General features: G+C 46.3%; 2 protein-coding genes across 3 annotated transcripts in view; one reads left to right on the top strand and one right to left on the bottom strand.

The window, feature by feature from the left end:
- The window catches only part of IPO4 (importin 4), a 42,882-nt gene extending 30,999 nt beyond the window's left edge, over window positions 1-11,883 (top strand). Inside the window, exons 24-30 of one of the 2 annotated variants that reach the window (XM_032235802.1) lie at window positions 423-467; window positions 1,522-1,647; window positions 2,394-2,602; window positions 4,387-4,519; window positions 7,975-8,079; window positions 9,166-9,235; window positions 10,513-11,883. In XM_032235802.1, the coding sequence (XP_032091693.1) occupies window positions 423-467; window positions 1,522-1,647; window positions 2,394-2,602; window positions 4,387-4,519; window positions 7,975-8,079; window positions 9,166-9,235; window positions 10,513-10,643 (819 nt within the window). In that variant the 3' untranslated portion in view covers window positions 10,644-11,883. Of the gene's footprint in view, window positions 1-422; window positions 468-1,518; window positions 1,648-2,393; window positions 2,603-4,386; window positions 4,520-7,974; window positions 8,080-9,165; window positions 9,236-10,512 lie in introns of both variants that reach the window. The other variant, XM_032235801.1, reaches the window with a different exon arrangement.
- A 2,339-nt stretch (window positions 11,884-14,222) lies between these two features.
- The window catches only part of REC8 (REC8 meiotic recombination protein), a 48,233-nt gene continuing 44,566 nt past the window's right edge, over window positions 14,223-17,889 (bottom strand). The window contains exons 18-19 of the mRNA XM_032236627.1: window positions 17,602-17,708; window positions 14,223-14,680 (exon numbers count right to left, since the gene is read on the bottom strand). Of these exons, the coding sequence (XP_032092518.1) occupies window positions 14,589-14,680; window positions 17,602-17,708 (199 nt within the window). The 3' untranslated portion in view covers window positions 14,223-14,588. The remainder of the gene's footprint in view (window positions 14,681-17,601; window positions 17,709-17,889) is intronic.

The following is a 17,889-nucleotide window of genomic DNA, read 5'->3' as shown; positions in this document are numbered from 1 at the left end:
GATCCAAATCCCATCGCTCAGCAGGCGACTCGTATTTATGACAGTCGCGGCGTTCACGCTTTTTGCGACCTTCCGACGAGCAAAGTCAGTGGGGGAGCCGGATTCGCTTAACGGCCGCACGGGTCCCTGAACGAGCACGGCGATTTGCTTAACGACGCTGGGCAAAGTCCTAAAAAATGGGCCCCAACTCACTCGGTTGCCTCGCGTAGCAACAGAAATGTTGGTCGTAAGTCGAGGACTCTGTGTGTAGCCCTGGGCACGGGGGGGGGGAGGGGGGGTGGCGGTCAACTTCTCCCAGTCTAAATATCGGATTCAAACTCCGTGTAGCTGGTTGGCATCTTTGTGGGCATTTTGGTGGGTGAACAGAAAAAGTTTGATTTGGTGTGTAAAAAGTGAGTTTTCACTTACTTTCCCCTCTGTAGGTAGCCTGTCAGGACAATGACGACGATGAAGATGATGACGATGAAGTAAGATTGGAAATCCACCCAGTGTTCATTTAATAACCATAGCATTCATTTTGCAGCTACCGTGTTCTCTTAACGGCCACATCACTATATATAGATATGGATTAGATATAGATATAAAATTTTAAGAAGATACATAGATATAAAAAACAGAGATTAGAGATATGAGATAGATGGATAGATGGATGAAAGGATAGGATAGGATAGGATAGAATAGAAAGAAAGAGAAAGAAAGAAAGAAAGAAAGAGAAAAAAGAGAAAAAGAAAGAAAAAACAGATTAGAGATGAGTGATAAATAGTAGATAGATAGATACATAGATAGATACATAGATACATAGATAGATACATAGTAGATAGATAGATAGATAGATAGATAGATAAAACAGATTAGAGATATGAGATAGATACATAGCTACAGATACATAGTAGAGATAGATGGATGGATGGATGGATGGATGGATGGATGGATGATAGGTAGGTAGGTAGGTAGGTAGGTAGGTAGGTAGGTAGATAGATAGATAGATAGATAGATAGATAGATAGATAGATAGATGATAGATAGATAGATGATAGATAGATGATAGATAGATAGATAGATAGATAGATAGATAGATAGATAGATAGAAAAAACAGATTAGAGATATGAGATAGATAGATAGATAGATAGATAGATAGATAGATAGATAGATAGATAGAGTAGATGGATGGATGGATGGATGGATGGATAGATAGATGGATAGAGATGAGAGAGAGATATATAGATAGTCATGTGATCCCCTTTTCTGCTCTTTTGACTGAGTGAGGAAGCCAGATTCACTTAACAACCAGGTGCAGCGATTCACTCAACAACGGTGGCGAGAAAAATCGTACAAAATGTGTCCCTTAATGAACCTCTCAACGACATCCATTTGGGGAAAAAACGGGGAAGGATGATGGGACGGGGGAGCCTCCCTCTTTGGCCTCTGGTGGAGGTGGGGGTCCTGGGTTCGAGGAACGCCAAAAACCTCACCTCCCTCTCTCTTCCATTCTCCCACCCACCCCACCTCCGCCACCAGCAGGCGGAATACGACTGCATGCTGATCGAGTATGCCGGGGAGTTGATCCCCGTCCTCGCCGAAGCGACCGGAGGGGAGATCTTCGCTCCTTACTTTGCCGGCTTCTTGCCGCTACTCCTCAACAAGATGGTGAGCTGATTTCATCCCTCCCTCACTAAAATAACTATTAGGCGGGGAGTGGGTGTCCATTGTTGAAGGCCATTTTCAACTAATGGCAATTGGGGTCTTTCCTTCCTTCCTTCTTCCCTCTCTCCCTTCACTTCTTTCCTCCACTTTCCCTCTTTTCCTTTCCTTCTTTCCTCCTTACCTCCCCCTCCTTTTCCTCCCTCCATTCCCTTCCTTCTCTCCCTCCCCTCCCTCCCTCCCTTTCTCTCCCTTTTCTTTTCTCCCTTCTTCCTTCCCCTCTCTTTTCCTCCCTCCCTCGTTCCTACCCCTCCCTTCACCCCTCTCCTTCCTTCCTTCCTTCCTTCCTCCTTCCCTTTCCTTCTTGCTTCCCTCGCTCCCTCTCTCCCTCTTCTCTTCCTTTCCTCCCTCTCTCCTTCCCCTCCCTTTTCCTCCCTCATTCCTTCCCCTCCCATTCTCTTCCTTTCTTCCTCCCTCTTCCTCCTTCATTTCTTCCCCACCCTCCCTCTCTTTCTCTCCCTTCTTTCCCTTCCTTCCTTCTTTCTTTTCTCTCTCTCCCCCTCTCTGCTTTCTTCTTTCTTTCCTCTTCTTTCTCTCCTTTCCTTTCTCTCTCCCTCTTCTTCCTTCCTTCCTTTCCTTTCTTTCTCTCTCTCTGCTTTCTTTCTCTCTCCCTCTCTCTCCTCTCCTTTCTCTCTCTCTCTCTCTCTCTCTCCCTTCCTTCCTTTCTCTTTCTTCCTGTTCTCCTTTTGCAGAAACCATCCTGTTCCACCGCGGACAAGTCCTTTGCCGTGGGCGTCATTGCAGAGACGGTCCAGGGCCTGGGAGGGGCCTCCAGCTCATTTGTACCCCACCTGCTGCCATTGCTGATGGGGGCGGCCCGCGACGAAGACCAGGAAGTGCGCAGCAATGCCGTTTTTGGGCTGGGCGTCCTGGCTGAGCACGGCAGGGAAGCCATGTACGAGTATCCTTGATCCCATCCACACAGGGGTGGCTGAAAGCATACGTGGGAATGGCCTCAGGGGATCGGGAAGAAGATCCGGCCTACAATATATATATATATTGTAGGCCGGATCTTCTTCCCGATCCCCTGAGGCCATTCCCACGTATATATATACACATACATACATACATACATACATACATACATACATACATACACACACACACACACACATATATATATATATATATATATATATATATATATATATATATATATGCACTTCAGTTCCTCCTGGCTTCTAGCTGCTCATTTAGAAAGGATTTTTTGAAATGACCCTCAGATCTTAATATTTCTTATACAGTATTTAGATAGATAGATAGATAGATAGATAGATAGATAGATAGATAGATAGATAGACAGACAGACAGACAGACAGACAGACAGACAGACAGACAGACAGAGATAGATAGACAGACAGACAGAGATAGATATAGATGATAGATAGATAGATAGATAGATAGATAGATAGATAGATAGATATAGATGATAGATAGACAGAGATAGATAGACAGACAGACAGATAGATAGATATAGATGATAGATAGATAGACAGAGATAGATAGATAGATAGATAGATAGATAGATAGATAGATAGATAGATAGATAGATATAGATGATAGATAGACAGAGATAGATAGATGGATAGATAGATAGACAGACAGACAGAGATAGATAGATAGATAGATAGATAGATAGATAGATAGATAGATATAGATGATAGATAGACAGACAGAGATAGATGGATGGATGGATGGATGGATGGATAGATAGATAGATAGATAGATAGATAGATAGATAGATAGATAGATAGATAGATTAACACGTCCTGATGCTAAGAAGTTCTACTCCCCCTCCCCATCTGAAAAGAACTCTGTTCCAACTGCCATTTGGACATTGCTATGGCTATCGCATGAGTCATCCGCCCTGGGGGCTGGGAGTCTACTCCCCCTCCCCACCTGGAAAATGCTCTGATGCTAAGGAGTTAGACCGAGGGAGAGAAGTGGGGAGAGGAGAGGCCTCTGTGGGGCAAGCCTGAGGGAGAGAGGGGGAGAGGAGAGGATCAATGGGGCCAGCCTGAGGGAGAGGGGCCCGATCATATAGTTTTATTGCAGAGCACGGGGATCCAGCTAGTAATTAGATAAGAGGCGGCCTGTCCCTGAGCTGCACAACGGACAGAGAAAGAAACTCAAATATGAACCTCTCTATCACATTAGGCTCTAAAAGAGACTCTGGGAGATTCACACCTTGAGCTCCCCGAGTTTATTTTGCATATACAGCTGGTCCTCGACTTAACAATGGTTTGTTTAGTGACTGTTAACAAAGGCTCTGGGGGAAAAAAGCGACTTAGGAACCGTTTCCATACTTAACAACCGTCGCGGCATCCCCGCAGTCACGTGATCAAAATAGAGTCGTATTTACGAGGGTGGCAAGCGTCCCAGGGGCACGTGATTCCCCTTTCTGACCAACGAGGGAAGCCAGGTTCACTTAACAACCACAGTGATTCCCTTTACAACGGTGGCAAGAAAGGTTGAATGGGGCAAAACTCACTTAACAACAGTCTCGCTTAGCCGCAAAATTCTGGGCCGAGTTGCGGTTGTATGTCGCCTAGCTGTGCAGTGCAGCACATTTAATTGCCCTGAGACGGAGGAAAGTATGTGTGTCTTTCTCTACACACACACCCACATACACACAAACACACAAACACACACTTTTTTTTCCTTAATTTTTTTTCACCTGGCCAGACACTACCCCAAAATTCTGGCACTTTTATCCAATCTCATTTCTCAAGAGCAAAATAACCGAGTAACCGACAACGTGTGTGGCGCTGTTGCGAGGATGCTAATGACCAATCCTGGAGGAATGCCCGTTGAACAGGTAAAACACAATTTTTTGTGTGTCTTGTGTGAGTGCAGAGCAACTACAGGAGGAGCTGTTCTTTCATCCTGGCTAGTTAAGGTGGGATTAGCTACGTGGTGCATTTATTTTATTTACTGTTATTTTTTAATCCCGCCTTTATTACTTGACTAGCCGATAATCCGGTGTTGCCAGGGTCTTTATAGGGGGGAAATATCCTGACCAAATGTACCGTATTTTTCGGAGTATAAGACGCACCAGGTTTTCAAGAGGCAAATTTAAGGAAAAAAGTTTTTGCACTCTGCAGATCTCCCAAAAACGGACCGTTTTCCACAAAAACTGGCCCTTTTTCCCCCCCCATAAAAAGGGCAGGCATATACAAATGATTATATACAAAATAAATACGGGACTAAGAAATTCCAGATAGCTTATGCTTAAGATCAGGAATGATTTAAATCGTTTAAAGTTAGCTTAGCAAGGAGGAGCTGAGTTCAACGCAAAGATGTTATTAATTTCTTATTCTTTTTTCCAATATATTTTAGACTGTGTTGGTTAAAAATCTATACCGTGTACGGGTTCTGGGGAGCCGGGGGGGGGGTAGGTTGTGGGGGGTTGTGGGGGGGAGGGATATACATTAGGTTTGATGAGACGTGTTAGATTTTAATGTAATTTGACCCCACATATATACTGTTGTTTTTTTCTTATATTTTCATTGCTATTATTACTACTATTTTTTTAAAAAATAAACTAGGATATGTTAAGCATATTGATATGTAGCGGAAATACACCAAGGAGAGGAGGAGTGGGAAATAGAAGGGAGAAGAAAGATGGGAAGAGAGGGATAGGAGAGGGTAAGGGGGGAAGATGAGGAGGATGGTTCCACCACAAAACCGCGGTAGACTAAAGCGCGCTCGACGAAAGCGCGTACGTGACGTCATCACAGCGCGACGAAAACAGCACGCTGTGAGCGGTAAGTTTAAAATTAACGCGTAAATCTAAACCTAACCCCCCCCAAACCTAACCCTAAGCCTAACCCTTAACCTAACCCTAAACCTAACCCTTAACCTAACGCTAAACCTAACGCTAACGCTTAACGTAACCCTAAACCTAACCCTAACGCTTAACCTAACCCTAACCCTAAACCTAACCCTTACCTTTATGTGAATCGGCTTGCTTTAATTTAATTTTAATTTTAATTTAATTTATTTTTAATTTTATTTGTCGCGCTGCTGATGACGTCACGTACGCGCTTTAATCGGGCGCGCTTTAGTGGACCGCGGTTTTGACAGGTCACGGAGGAGGATAAGGAGTGGAATGAAGAGAGAGGAGAAGGAGAAAGGAAGGGGAAGTAGAGTAGGAAAGGATGATGGAGGGAAGAAAGGAGGTAGGAGAGAGGTAGAAGAAAGAGGTGTATGGAGAGCAGAAGAGCTATAATGGGTTTCTATTTTTCTGGGCGTTGTTGACAAGAGGAACTGATGTAATTATTATTTAATACCATATGATACGGGCTATGTATAGTATACATGTGAGTGTGTGTTATGAAAATGGAAATAAAAATATTCATTAAAATAAAAAAAAGGCAGGCATAGTCTTGAGGAGGCTTGTGGAGTGCTCGGGGGTGGGGATGAGCAAAACACAGCCCATTTTTTGCAAAAACGCATCCGTTTTTTGTCAAACAGGGCATGCATAGCATTTAGGAAGCTTATAGAGTGCTCTGGAGGGGGGCTAGGAGCCCATTTTTTGCTCATTTCTGCCCTCTCCACCCCCCAGGAGAACTCTAAAAGCTTCCTAAAGGCTCTTGGTGAAGGGGGCGGAGTTTCAGAGGCGAAAAATGCTGTATTCAATGTATAAGACGCACCCAGATTTTCAGCTTCTTTTTTGAGGGAAAAAGGTGCGTCTTATACTCCGAAAAATATGGCAATTTCTAACGTTGGATTTTCCCCCTTACCAGAGGGAGCCCCTTGTGAGGACTGGGAAGCCGTTACCGTGGCACCTCCACTACACTGTACAGTAGACGCCATTTTACGGCAGTACAGTAGAAGCCGTTTTAAGGCACAACAAGCTGTATCTTAGTAGAACACACACACTGAGGGGTGTTAGGGGTGTCTTACCCTCACAGTATTTGTTCCCAGAGGATAAGTCACCTTAAGAGGATGAAGTGGGCTAGATCTGAGAGAGAGGGATTACCTCAAAGTCATCCAACCGGCTTTCAGGCCTAAGGCAGGACTAGAACTCCCCATCTCCTGGTGATTGGCCCAAAGTCACCCAGCCATGCTTCATGCCTAAGACAGGACTAAAATTCACAGTCACCTGGTAATTGGCACCAAGTCACTCAGATAGCTTCCGTGTCTAAGGCAGGACTAGAACTCCCAAGCACCAGATGATTGGCCCAATGACACCCAGCCAGCTTTCATGCCTAGGGCAGGACTAGAACTCCCAAGCACCTGATGATTGGCACCAAGTCACTCAGATGGCTTCTGTGTCTTAAGGCAGGACTAGAACTCCCAAGCACCTGATGATTGGCCCAATGACACACCCAGCCAGCTTTCATGCCTAAGGCAGAACTAGAACTCCCACGCACCTGATGATTGGCCCAATGTCACCCAGCCATGCTTCATGCCTAAGATAGGACTAAAATTCATAGTCACCTGGTGATTGGCCCCAAGTCACTCAGATGGCTTCCGTGTCTAAGGCAGGACTAGAACTCCCAAGCACCAGATGATTGGCCCAATGATACCCAGCCAGTTTTCATGCCTAAGACAGGACTAAAATTCACAGTCACCTGGTAATTGGCCCCAAGTCACTCAGATGGCTTCCGTGTCTTAAGGCAGGACTAGAACTCCCAAGCACCAGATGATTGGCCCAATGACACCCAGCCAGCTTTCATGCCTAAGGCGGGACTAGAACTCCCAAGCACCTGATGATTGGCCCAATGTCACCCAGCCATGCTTCATGCCTAAGATAGGACTAAAATTCATAGTCACCTGGTGATTGGCCCCAAGTCACTCAGATGGCTTCCGTGTCTAAGGCAGGACTAGAACTCCCAAGCACCAGATGATTGGCCCAATGACACCCAGCCAGCTTTCATGCCTAAGGCGGGACTAGAACTCCCAAGCACCTGATGATTGGCCCCAAGTCACTCAGATGGCTTCCATGTCTAAGGCAGGACTAGAACTCCCAAGCACCTGATGATTGGCCCAATGACACCCCTCCAGGTTTCATGCCACAGGTGGGACTAGAACTCCAGGCTCCTGATGATTGGCTCAATGTCACCCAGCCATGCTTCATGCCTAAGACAGGACTAAAATTCACAGTCACCTGGTAATTGGCCCCAAGTCACTCAGATGGCTTCCGTGTCTAAGGCAGGACTAGAACTCCCAAGCACCTGATGATTGGCCCAATGACACCCCTCCACATTAGGATCCTTACAGGATGTGAACCTCTGACCCTTCGATTACTAACCCTCTTCTCAACAGGTCTTCCCTGTCCTGCTTCGCGCCCTGCCGCTGAGGGAGGACTTCGAGGAATACAAGACGGTTTACCGTTGCATCTCCTTTATCTACGAAAATGACCCGTCACAGGTAGTGCTCTGTTCCGCCAGGAAGGGGCGGCTCTTATGGCCCCCAACTTTTGTTTTGTTTTGCATGGACCAGAGTGGGGGACGTGGTTACACATGCTGCCTGCATCCCATGGACGGGGGCCTCGGTTGTTTGCACAGCCCGGTTTGGGGCATGCCATGGCCCATTGCCGGGCCGAGGCCCATGGATTTCTGGATCCCAGTCTTTAGGGAATTGGCTCCCTCTCAAGCTGGTTTTCCCTTAGCTTGGCGTCTCCAGTAATCTGGGATAAGGTTTGGGGTAGGCCTTATCCTTTATGGAAAGGACCGGGGAAAGGCAACTACTAGTCCTCTTTTTACGACCGCAGTTGAGCCCAGAATATCTGTTCCTCCGCGAAACATTGGTTAAATGAATTTGACGACCTTTCTTTCCGCCGTTGTTCAGTGAATCCCTGAAGTGGTTCAGTTAGTCACACGGTCGTTAAATGAATCTGGCTTCCCCGTTGACTTTGCTCATCAGATGGTCGCAAAAGGGGATCCCGTAAGCCCCCGTCATAAATACGAGTCCGTTGCCAAATGTCCGAATTTGGATCAGGTGACCGTGGGGATGCCGTGGTGGTCGTAAGTGTGGAAAACGGTCGTAAGTCACTTTTCTAGAGGGCTGTTGTAACTTTGAATGGCCCCTAAAGGAATACAGGCAGTCCTTGACTTACAACCGTTCGTTTAGTGACCAAAATTGCAACAGCCCTGAAAAAAGCAACTTACGACCGTTTTTCCATACTTACAACAATTGTGGTCACAGAATCAAAATTCAGATGTTTGGCCAATGACTCGTATTTGCGACCTTCCGGTGAGCAAAGTCAACGGTGGAGCTGGATTCACTTAACAACCGTGTGACCGACTTAACAACCGCCGTGATTCTCTTTTTAACAACTTTTAACGGCAAGAAAAGTCGCAAAATGGGACAAAACTCCCTTAACTAATGTTTCGCTTTGCAACAAACATTCTGAGCTCAATTTTGGGTCGTAACGCGAGGACTTCCCGGAGTTGTAAATCGAAGGACTCCTTGTAATGCCATTTTCTGGGTTGTTTTTTTCTCCTCCTCGTAAAGGTATTGCAACAGATTCCGGAGATCGTGAGAAGCAGTGGGCCTATCCTGGGTTGCAAACATCTTCCCACAGGTACGTCACGCTGCCCGCGCATGCACACTCCGCCCCTGCAACACCCAGCTGCTTGATAGTGGCCGCCCAGGCACCAAACGCTGTCCTCGCATGCGCAATTGGCCAGTTGCTTTAAAAACAGGTATGGAATGCGGGCGGGCCAAACGAGCCATTGTACCAGGACGGTGGCTGCTGTTCCCGGCTACTACCGGTACGGACGTACCGGGCGGAACCCAACACTGGTTTCAGGTAGTACGGCTGTAATTGAGACTCCAACTTTTTGTTGCTAAGTAAAACATTACGTGGATTTTCCTGCCGTTTCATGACCTTTTTCATGCCACGGTCGTTAAGTGAAACCTCCGCAGCGGTTCAGCTGTTAAGGCTGGGCTGGGGGATTCTGGGAGTTGAAGTCCACCAGTCTTAAAGTTGGGAGACCCTTAGCCTATATAGACAAACACAGTTCTCCCTCCCGACAAGCTCCGGAAGGCGAGTAATCTCTCTTTTTTGCTAAGAGGGAGGAAAACATACAGGGAGTCCCCGACTTACGACAGTCCATTTAGGGACCGTTTGAAGTTGTGACGCCACCGGAAAAATAAAGCGACTTAGGTTCCGTTTTCATACTTAAAAAAACGTAGCAGCATCCTCACAGTTAGGTGATCAAAATTCAAACGCTTCTTGGTGGCGCAGTGGTTAAATGCAGCACTGCAGGCTACTGCTAGATCAGCAGTTCAGCGGTTCAAATCTCACCGGCTCAGGGTTGACTCAGCCTTCCATCCTTCCGAGGTGGGTAAAATGAGGACCCAGATTGTTGGGGGCAATATGCTGACTCTCTGTAAACCGCTTAGAGAGGGCTGAAAGCCCTATGAAGCGGTATATAAGTCTACTGCTATTGCTATTGATTCTTGAATATGACAACTGATCCGTAGTTATGGCGGTCACAGCATCCTGGGGAGGGTGGGTGGTCGCATGATTCCTTTTTGCGACCTTCTGACAAAAGCCAACTTGATAGGGAAGCCAGGTTCGCTTAACAGCCGGATCCCTAACGTAACAACGGCGGGGATTCACTCAACAACGGTGGCAAGAAAGGTTATAAAACGGGGGAAGTAAAATTTACTTAACGGATGTCCCGCTTAGCCATAGGAATTTGGGACGCCATTGTGGTTGTAAGTCGAGGACTTCCTGTAATCGGGATTTTAAAAAATCTGCCTCACTTTCTTCTTAACTGGTGAGGCGAGGAGGAAACTGTGCCAGCTGGGCACTGCGACCTTGCCAACTTCCCTTTCTTTCGGTCTCCGCAGAAGCCAGGAGCCTCCTCCTTATGTTGCTGGGCAATCTCTCCGCCCGTTGCCCCACCGAGTTTCAGACAGCCGTCCTGGCACACCCTCCAGAAGTCGGCACGTCAATCCACGCGGCCATCAGCTCCGCTTAAAACAGCCAGGAAGGGGCGCTGTCGTCCAAACTTTTGAGGACTTTCGAAACCGGCCGTTATACAAAGCACCACGCGGGAGGGTTTTTTTGCATCTTCATCTTTGGACCTCACTCCCGATCCACAACACAAAAATCCGGGCGTGGTTTGTGCTGCTTTGATTTCAGTATTGTTTCATCTTTTTTTCACAGTTAAGCTTTCTTTTTCCTGCCTTTCTTTCTCTCCTCCTTTCTCCCCCCCCCCCAACCCAACAAAGGCGTTTTTGTCTGCTGAAAATCCCGCTCGATAACTCGAAGTTGTTTGCAACGTTCGCTCAATGCTGCTTAACGGGATTTGAAATATCTGGATTTCCTTCGCCGTTTTCCCTCCAACGATCGCGCCACTCTTAAGGCACACGTTTTGTGATCCACGCAGCGAGATTTGCAGTGCGACATTTTTATATCTAACTAGATTTTTTAAAAATATCTAATTAGATATTTTTTTACTTGCGAGGAAATTAGCTTTTTCAAACACCCCGAGGCTTCGAAACGGGCACGTTAGCCAAATGGGAAATGGCAGAAATGCAGAAACATTTGTGTCTCATTTGTCCATTTCCAGGAAGGCCAAAAAAAAAAAAAAATGTGCCGAGTTTGTCAACACAACCGCAACACAATTTGTAATCTCGGTGTCATCTGCCGAAGCCAAAACAAATGAGTGATTCTTGCTGCGGTTGAGATGCCGGCTTGATCGTTCTGTGCCAGCGTTAGCGGGGCATTCGCACCCTATTGCAAGAACGCAGCTCCACAAACTTGTGTCTTGGCGCGCAACCGAGGAGTTCTTCCACCACGGTCTTTTTTCCTCCACGGTGATCACAACTGTTCTTATTAATTTTTTGCCTGTTGCCAAAAAAAAAAAAAATGCTGAGAATTTTGCCGTTGTTTGGCTTTCGGGATGGCTCCGGGGAAGCTTTCCTGGACTGGCCCCATGTTGTGGTTTCGCAAGGGGCCAGATTTTGTGTGCACAAAGTTCACGGTTCTTGAACGAGAGGTTCTTCTCCTTTTTTTTCCGCTGAATGTGGTTTCTCTACGTAGTTTTTTCCCCCCAGTTGGATTTCTGCCACAAAGCAACGGTACTCTTCCTCCGTCGTTCGTATTTAAGATTTTTAAACTTTCTGGTTTGGTCTTTTCTTGGAACAGAAGATTAAAAGTATACTGTATGCAGTACCTTATAATAAAATGAAATCAATTAAATTGTTTGTTACGATCCCTAGCCTACATAATTCCCTTTTATTCACACACACACACACACAGCAGAACCGTCTGGCCAGATGAAAAAGTGAGTGGAAAGGCAGCCATATTGCCTACTAGCTGGATACCCGTGCGACGAAACTATATGATTGGGCAATGCAGGAGAAATATGGTTCAGTCCGTTGGCTCAGTGGTGGTCGGTGACTGAAACACATAAGGGAACGTCGCTCCCGCCACCTTGAATCCGGAAGCGATTCCATAGATGGAAGGCGTAGAGATTTTGGTGAGGTACCGACATTTAGTACTGTAAGGAGCCCCAGACCGCTCCTAAGTGAAGGAGTGGAGCGTCTGCCAGTTTGAACTGAGGTAACGGAATGTGAGGCAACTGGCAGTTGGAACAGAGTTCTTTTCAGGTGGGGAGGGAGAGTAGAATGTCTTTAACTCCTTAGCATCAGAGCGTGTTAATTACTGTATAAGACATACTAATGATCTGATGGTCATTTCGAAAAATCCTTTCTTAGCGAGCATCTAGAAGCCAAGAGGAACATACATGCCAAATTTCAAATTTGTAGGCTTTACGATTCTGGAGATTTCGTGATGATGCATGAGTGGTATTTCACTTTTATATATATACAGACGTAAGAGAAATGGTGCTAGCATGATGTGTGAGAGGAAAATCTATGAAGAAACAGACAATCAGCTTACTTTGGTGGCTGCCATAAACGCTAACAAGAGCCCAGACGATTATGTGTTTATATTTGATTTTTATCTCACGTTGATTTATTCCTTTGTAAATAATGCAAGATGGCTCACCTGCCTATTTCCTCCTCCTCCTGTTTTCCCCACAACAACAATCCTGTGAGGTGGGTTGGGCGGCGAGGCACGAACTGACCTTAAGTCACCCAGGCAGTTTTTATACCTCAGGTGTGATTAGAACTCGAGGTCTCCTGGTGATCGGCCCAAAGTCACCCAAACTGGCTTTCATGCTTAAGGCGGGACTAGAACTCACTGTCTCCTGGTGTGGTCATTATTCACCTAATCTCTTTCATGCTTAAGGTGGAACTAGAACTCACTGTCTCCTGGTGATTGGTCATAAGTCACCTAGTTGCTTTCATGCTTAATGTGGAACTAGAACTCACTGTCTCCTGGTGATTGGTCATAAGTCACCTAGTTGCTTTCATGCTTAAGGCGGAACTAGAACTCACAGTCTCCTGGTGATTGGTCATAAGTCACCTAGTCCTTTCATGCTTAATGTGGAACTAGAACTCACTGTCTCCTGGTGATTGGTCATAAGTCACCTAGTCGCTTTCATGCTTAATGTGGAACTAGAACTCACTGTCTCCTGGTGATTGGTCATTATTCAACTAGTCTCTTTCATGCTTAAGGCGGAACTAGAACTCACAGTCTCCTGGTGATTGGCCATAAGTCAACTAGTTGCTTTCATGCTTAATGTGGAACTAGAACTCACTGTCTCCTGGTGATTGGTCATAAGCCACCTAGTTGCTTTCATGCTTAAGGCGGGAGTAGAACTCACTGTCTCCTGGTGACTGGCTGTAAGTCACCAAGCCCATCTTTCATATCTGAGATGGGACTACAACTCACCCCCTCCTGGTGATTTGCCCAAAGTCATCCAACCGCCTTTTACACTTCAGATGGGTCTAGAACTCACCATCTCCTGGTTTCTAAGCTAGCGCTTTTATAAAGTTATTTTGTCAATCTCACTTACACGGATATACTGTATATTTAAAGCAACCTGTAGGAATTTAAGCATCCACTCCTAGAAGAATGAACTATTCTAGGAAACATTAAAAAAGGCAGAATATTCAATTTCCCTGGATGAGAAATGGAGAAACTTGTTTTTTTTAGGCAGGAAACAGACTCACTCTCAATAGCCCCCGCCCTCCTCAATAGCCCACAGCAGATGCCCACACTTGAGAAATAAAGAGAGAGCTAGGTCTATTCATAAGCAAAAGCCCTCACCCAAGATTTCAACACAGGTAGGATTTGCCCTCTACCCCTCTAGCAACAGAACTCACCACATGGCACCTGGGGAGATTACATCACCCAGCAAGATTCAACCAAGCTGGGGACTTAAGACACTACAAAGTGACCCCTGCATGGCCCCATGGGAGTCTGACAACCAATTGGTATACATTTCTTACCCAGGAACAGGAAGCTCTAAGGCGGGGCCCAAAAAAGGTTATAAATCTCTCTCTCTCTCTCTCTCTCTCTCTCTCTCTCTCTCTCTCTCTCTCTCTCTCTCTCTCCCTCTCCCTCTCCCTCTCCATCCATCCATCCATCCATCTCTCTCCCCCTCTCTCACCCATGTGCTTTTTTCCTTTGCCCAAGACCCTCCCCCCAAAAAACCACGTATCCTGTCCACCATTAAACCATCTTTGCAAGCAGCCTCCGTGTTTCCACTATCTTTCTTCCCCCTTGGAACTGGACATTTCTGTCCCAACAAATCTATCCTAGAAAGTCAAAAACGATCCATCTCCCCTTGCGGATTAAAATTCAACAGGTTTATTTATTTATTTTTTTAAAAAGCAGGGAAAGGCAATGAACCAGGACCTGGAAATAATAACATTGGTTTAATCCAGAAAACTTCACCTGAACCACCAAATGGGGTCTTCCCTCCAAGCCTGAATCTTCACCAAGGAGGCCGCTGTTTCGGGAGCGGAGTGCGGGTGAAGGGACGTCAGAATCGCGGAGCGGAATCGGCTTAGCTGTGGGGGAAACACGCTCCTGGCTTAATGATGATCTGTCCGTAAGCCTCCTTTTGTTCCAAGCTCAGGATCTGACCTGCGGCAAGAACTAGAGGGAGGGAAAGACGCTGTATGGAGGATACAGTCCTCGGCTTAACGACGGGCTGTTCGAAGTTACAAACAGTCCTCCCCAGGGTTACTATATTTATTTAATTTCCTCTTTAACATTTGTAATATGTGTTGTTGTTTTTTAATGTTGTACGCCGCCCTGAGTCCCTTGGGAGAAGGGCGGCATATAAATCCAATAAACAAACAAATCCATTATCATAAATCCATTATCATTGAAAGGAACATAAAATAAAATGAAGAATATAGATTTTAAATCCCGTTTGCCTAGTGGGAAATTATTTACGTCTTTCCAGGGCTGGACTGAGTTAAAAACTGGGCTCTACCAGCTAGAGGGGGCGTGGCCCAAGACTTTTTAAACTCCATCTCAATGGTTAATGGACAAAAGTTAAACCGTGCTTGGATCCTCCAAGCGGCGCACAGGAGAAAGGGGTTTATTTTGGTTTCCAATGCAAAATGCCCGTTGGGTAACATGGGTTGACTTCGTAACGGCCATGTTTGCTTAACAACCTCAAGTCCTTCACTTAAGGACCGCAGCGATCTTCTTAACTGCTATAAAAACCAGACACGGTTACGTGTCCCCCTTAACGAACAGTACAATTTTACATCCGTCATCCTGAGCTTAAATAGGGTCATAAGTCGGGGACTGCCTGTGTTTTAAATATTTTTCATGTGTTCACATCAGAGCAAAAAGCCCGGCCGGCGTTTGCGGTGATGACAATGAGAAAATGTGATCCTATTTTTCTCACTTCCCAGCCCGCGTACTACATAACAGGACCCAGGAACCTCAAATGGGACTAGGGCAGGGGTCAGCAATCTGCGGCTCCGGAGCCTCATGTGGCTCTTTCATCCATCTGCTGTGGCTCCCTTTTACTCTATGGTGTGGGAACCAGACTTCCGGTCGGCTCCAGAATTGATAGGACTTTCAATTAGGACAGGTAGAGGATGCTGTGGTAGGAGAAGACTCTATGGTGTGGGAACCAGACTTCCGGTCAGCTCCAGAATATATAGGACTTTCAATTAGGACAGGTAGAGGATGCTGTGCTAGGAGAAGACTCTATGGTGTGGGAACCAGACTTCCGGTCAGCTCCAGAATATATAGGACTTTCAATTAGGACAGGTAGAGGATGCTGTGCTAGGAGAAGACTCTATGGTGTGGGAACCAGACTTCTGGTCAGCTCCACAATTGATAGGACTTTCAGTTAGGACAGGAAGAGGATGCTGTGCTAGGAGAAGACTCTATGGTGTGGGAACCAGACTTCCAGTCGGCTCCAGAATTGATAGGACTTTCAGTTAGGACAGGAAGAGGACGCTGTGCTAGGAGAAGACTATGGTGTGGGAACCAGACTTCCGATCAGCTCCAGAATTGATAGGACTTTCAATTAGGACAGGTAGAGGATGCTGTGCTAGGAGAAGACTCTATGGTGTGGGAACCAGACTTCCGGTCAGCTCCAGAATTGATAGGACTTTCAATTAGGACAGGTAGAGGACGCTGTGCTAGGAGAAAACTCTATGGTGTGGGAACCAGACTTCCGGTCGGCTCCAGAATTGATAGGACTTTCAATTAGGGCAGGTAGAGGACGCTGTGCTAGGAGAAGACTCTATGGTGTGGGAACCAGACTTCCGGTCGGCTCCAGAATTGATAGGACTTTCAATTAGGGCAGGTAGAGGACGCTGTGCTAGGAGAAGACTCTATGGTGTGGGAACCAGACTTCCGGTCGGCTCCAGAATTGATAGGACTTTCAATTAGGACAGGTAGAGGACGCTGTGCTAGGAGAAGACTCTATGGTGTGGGAACCAGACTTCCGGTCGGCTCCACAATTGATAGGACTTTCAATTAGGACAGGTAGAGGATGGTGTGCTAGGAGAAGACTCTATGGTGTGGGAACCAGACTTCCGGTCGGCTCCAGAATTGATAGGACTTTCAATTAGGACAGGTAGAGGACTCTATGCTAGGAGAAGACTCTATGGTGTGGGAACCAGACTTCCGGTCGGCTCCACAATTGATAGGACTTTCAATTAGGACAGGTAGAGGATGGTGTGCTAGGAGAAGACTATGGTGTGGGAACCAGACTTCCGGTCGGCTCCAGAATTGATAGGACTTTCAATTAGGACAGGTAGAGGATGCTGTGCTAGGAGAAGACTCTATGGTGTGGGAAGCAGACTTCCGGTCGGCTCCAGAATTGAATGGGGGGGCTTCCGATTAGGACCTTTGTGGCTCTGAGTGTTTAAGGTTGCTGACCCCCTGGCCTAGAGGTTTGTTTTCTTGCAACTCACAAAGTGGGGGGGGGAAGGAAAGAGCAGAAGCAACACATAAATGAGGGGAAACGAGGAATGATGGGGGCCTAAGAAACATGCACCCTTGACTGTATAGAGACTAACTTGATTTTGCATTTAATAACGGCAGCAAGACTGTTGGTGGCGCAATACTGGAAGAAGGAAGACTTGCCTACTATTCAAGAATGGACATTAAAACTAACAAACCTAGCAGAGATGGCTAAAATATCAGCATATCTCAAGGACCACTCCGACGAGAGATATAAATTGGAGTGGAGAAGATGGATTGACTATACTCAAAATAAATACGGGACTAAGAAATTCCAGAGAGTTTATGACTGAAGAAACAAGGAATGATATAATCTGTTTAGAGTTAGCCTAGCAAAGAGGAGTTAAAGCTCAAATGAAAGATGATACTAAGTTTTTTTTAAGGTTTGTTTTTTTTAGAATATCTTCGTTAAAGATTTATACCCTGTATTGGTTCTGGGAAGTCGGGGTGGGTGGGGGGAAGGTTGGGGGGTGGTGGGGTTCGGGTGAGGAGGGCATGGTGGGGGGGAGGTAAACATTTGTAAAAGTTTTTTTTTTTCTAAAATTTTCAATAATAATAATAAAAAAAGAAACACGCACCCAAGCACAGGTAGAAAAACCGGCTGGCCACGGCTCGGGACGCCGTGAGGGGCACCAGCTGGTCGAAATCCACCTCTTCCACCTCTTCCAGTTTGGCTGCCACCAACCTGCCAGGAAGAAGTCAAAGCAGATATTTGAAGTTTCCCTCGGGCCGCAGGGGGTTTTGGGCCTTGGGACAGGAGGGGAGGAGGAGGAGGAGGAGGAGGAGGAGGAGGAAAGGAAAGAGAAAGAGAGAGGAAAGAAAGAAAAAAAAGGAAGAATGAGGGAGGAAGGAGGAGAGAGGGAGGG

Source organism: Thamnophis elegans, chromosome Z (genome assembly GCF_009769535.1).
Source record: "Thamnophis elegans isolate rThaEle1 chromosome Z, rThaEle1.pri, whole genome shotgun sequence".
Classification (NCBI taxonomy): Eukaryota; Metazoa; Chordata; class Lepidosauria; order Squamata; family Colubridae; genus Thamnophis; species Thamnophis elegans.
This window is presented reverse-complemented; position numbering and strand designations above follow the sequence as displayed.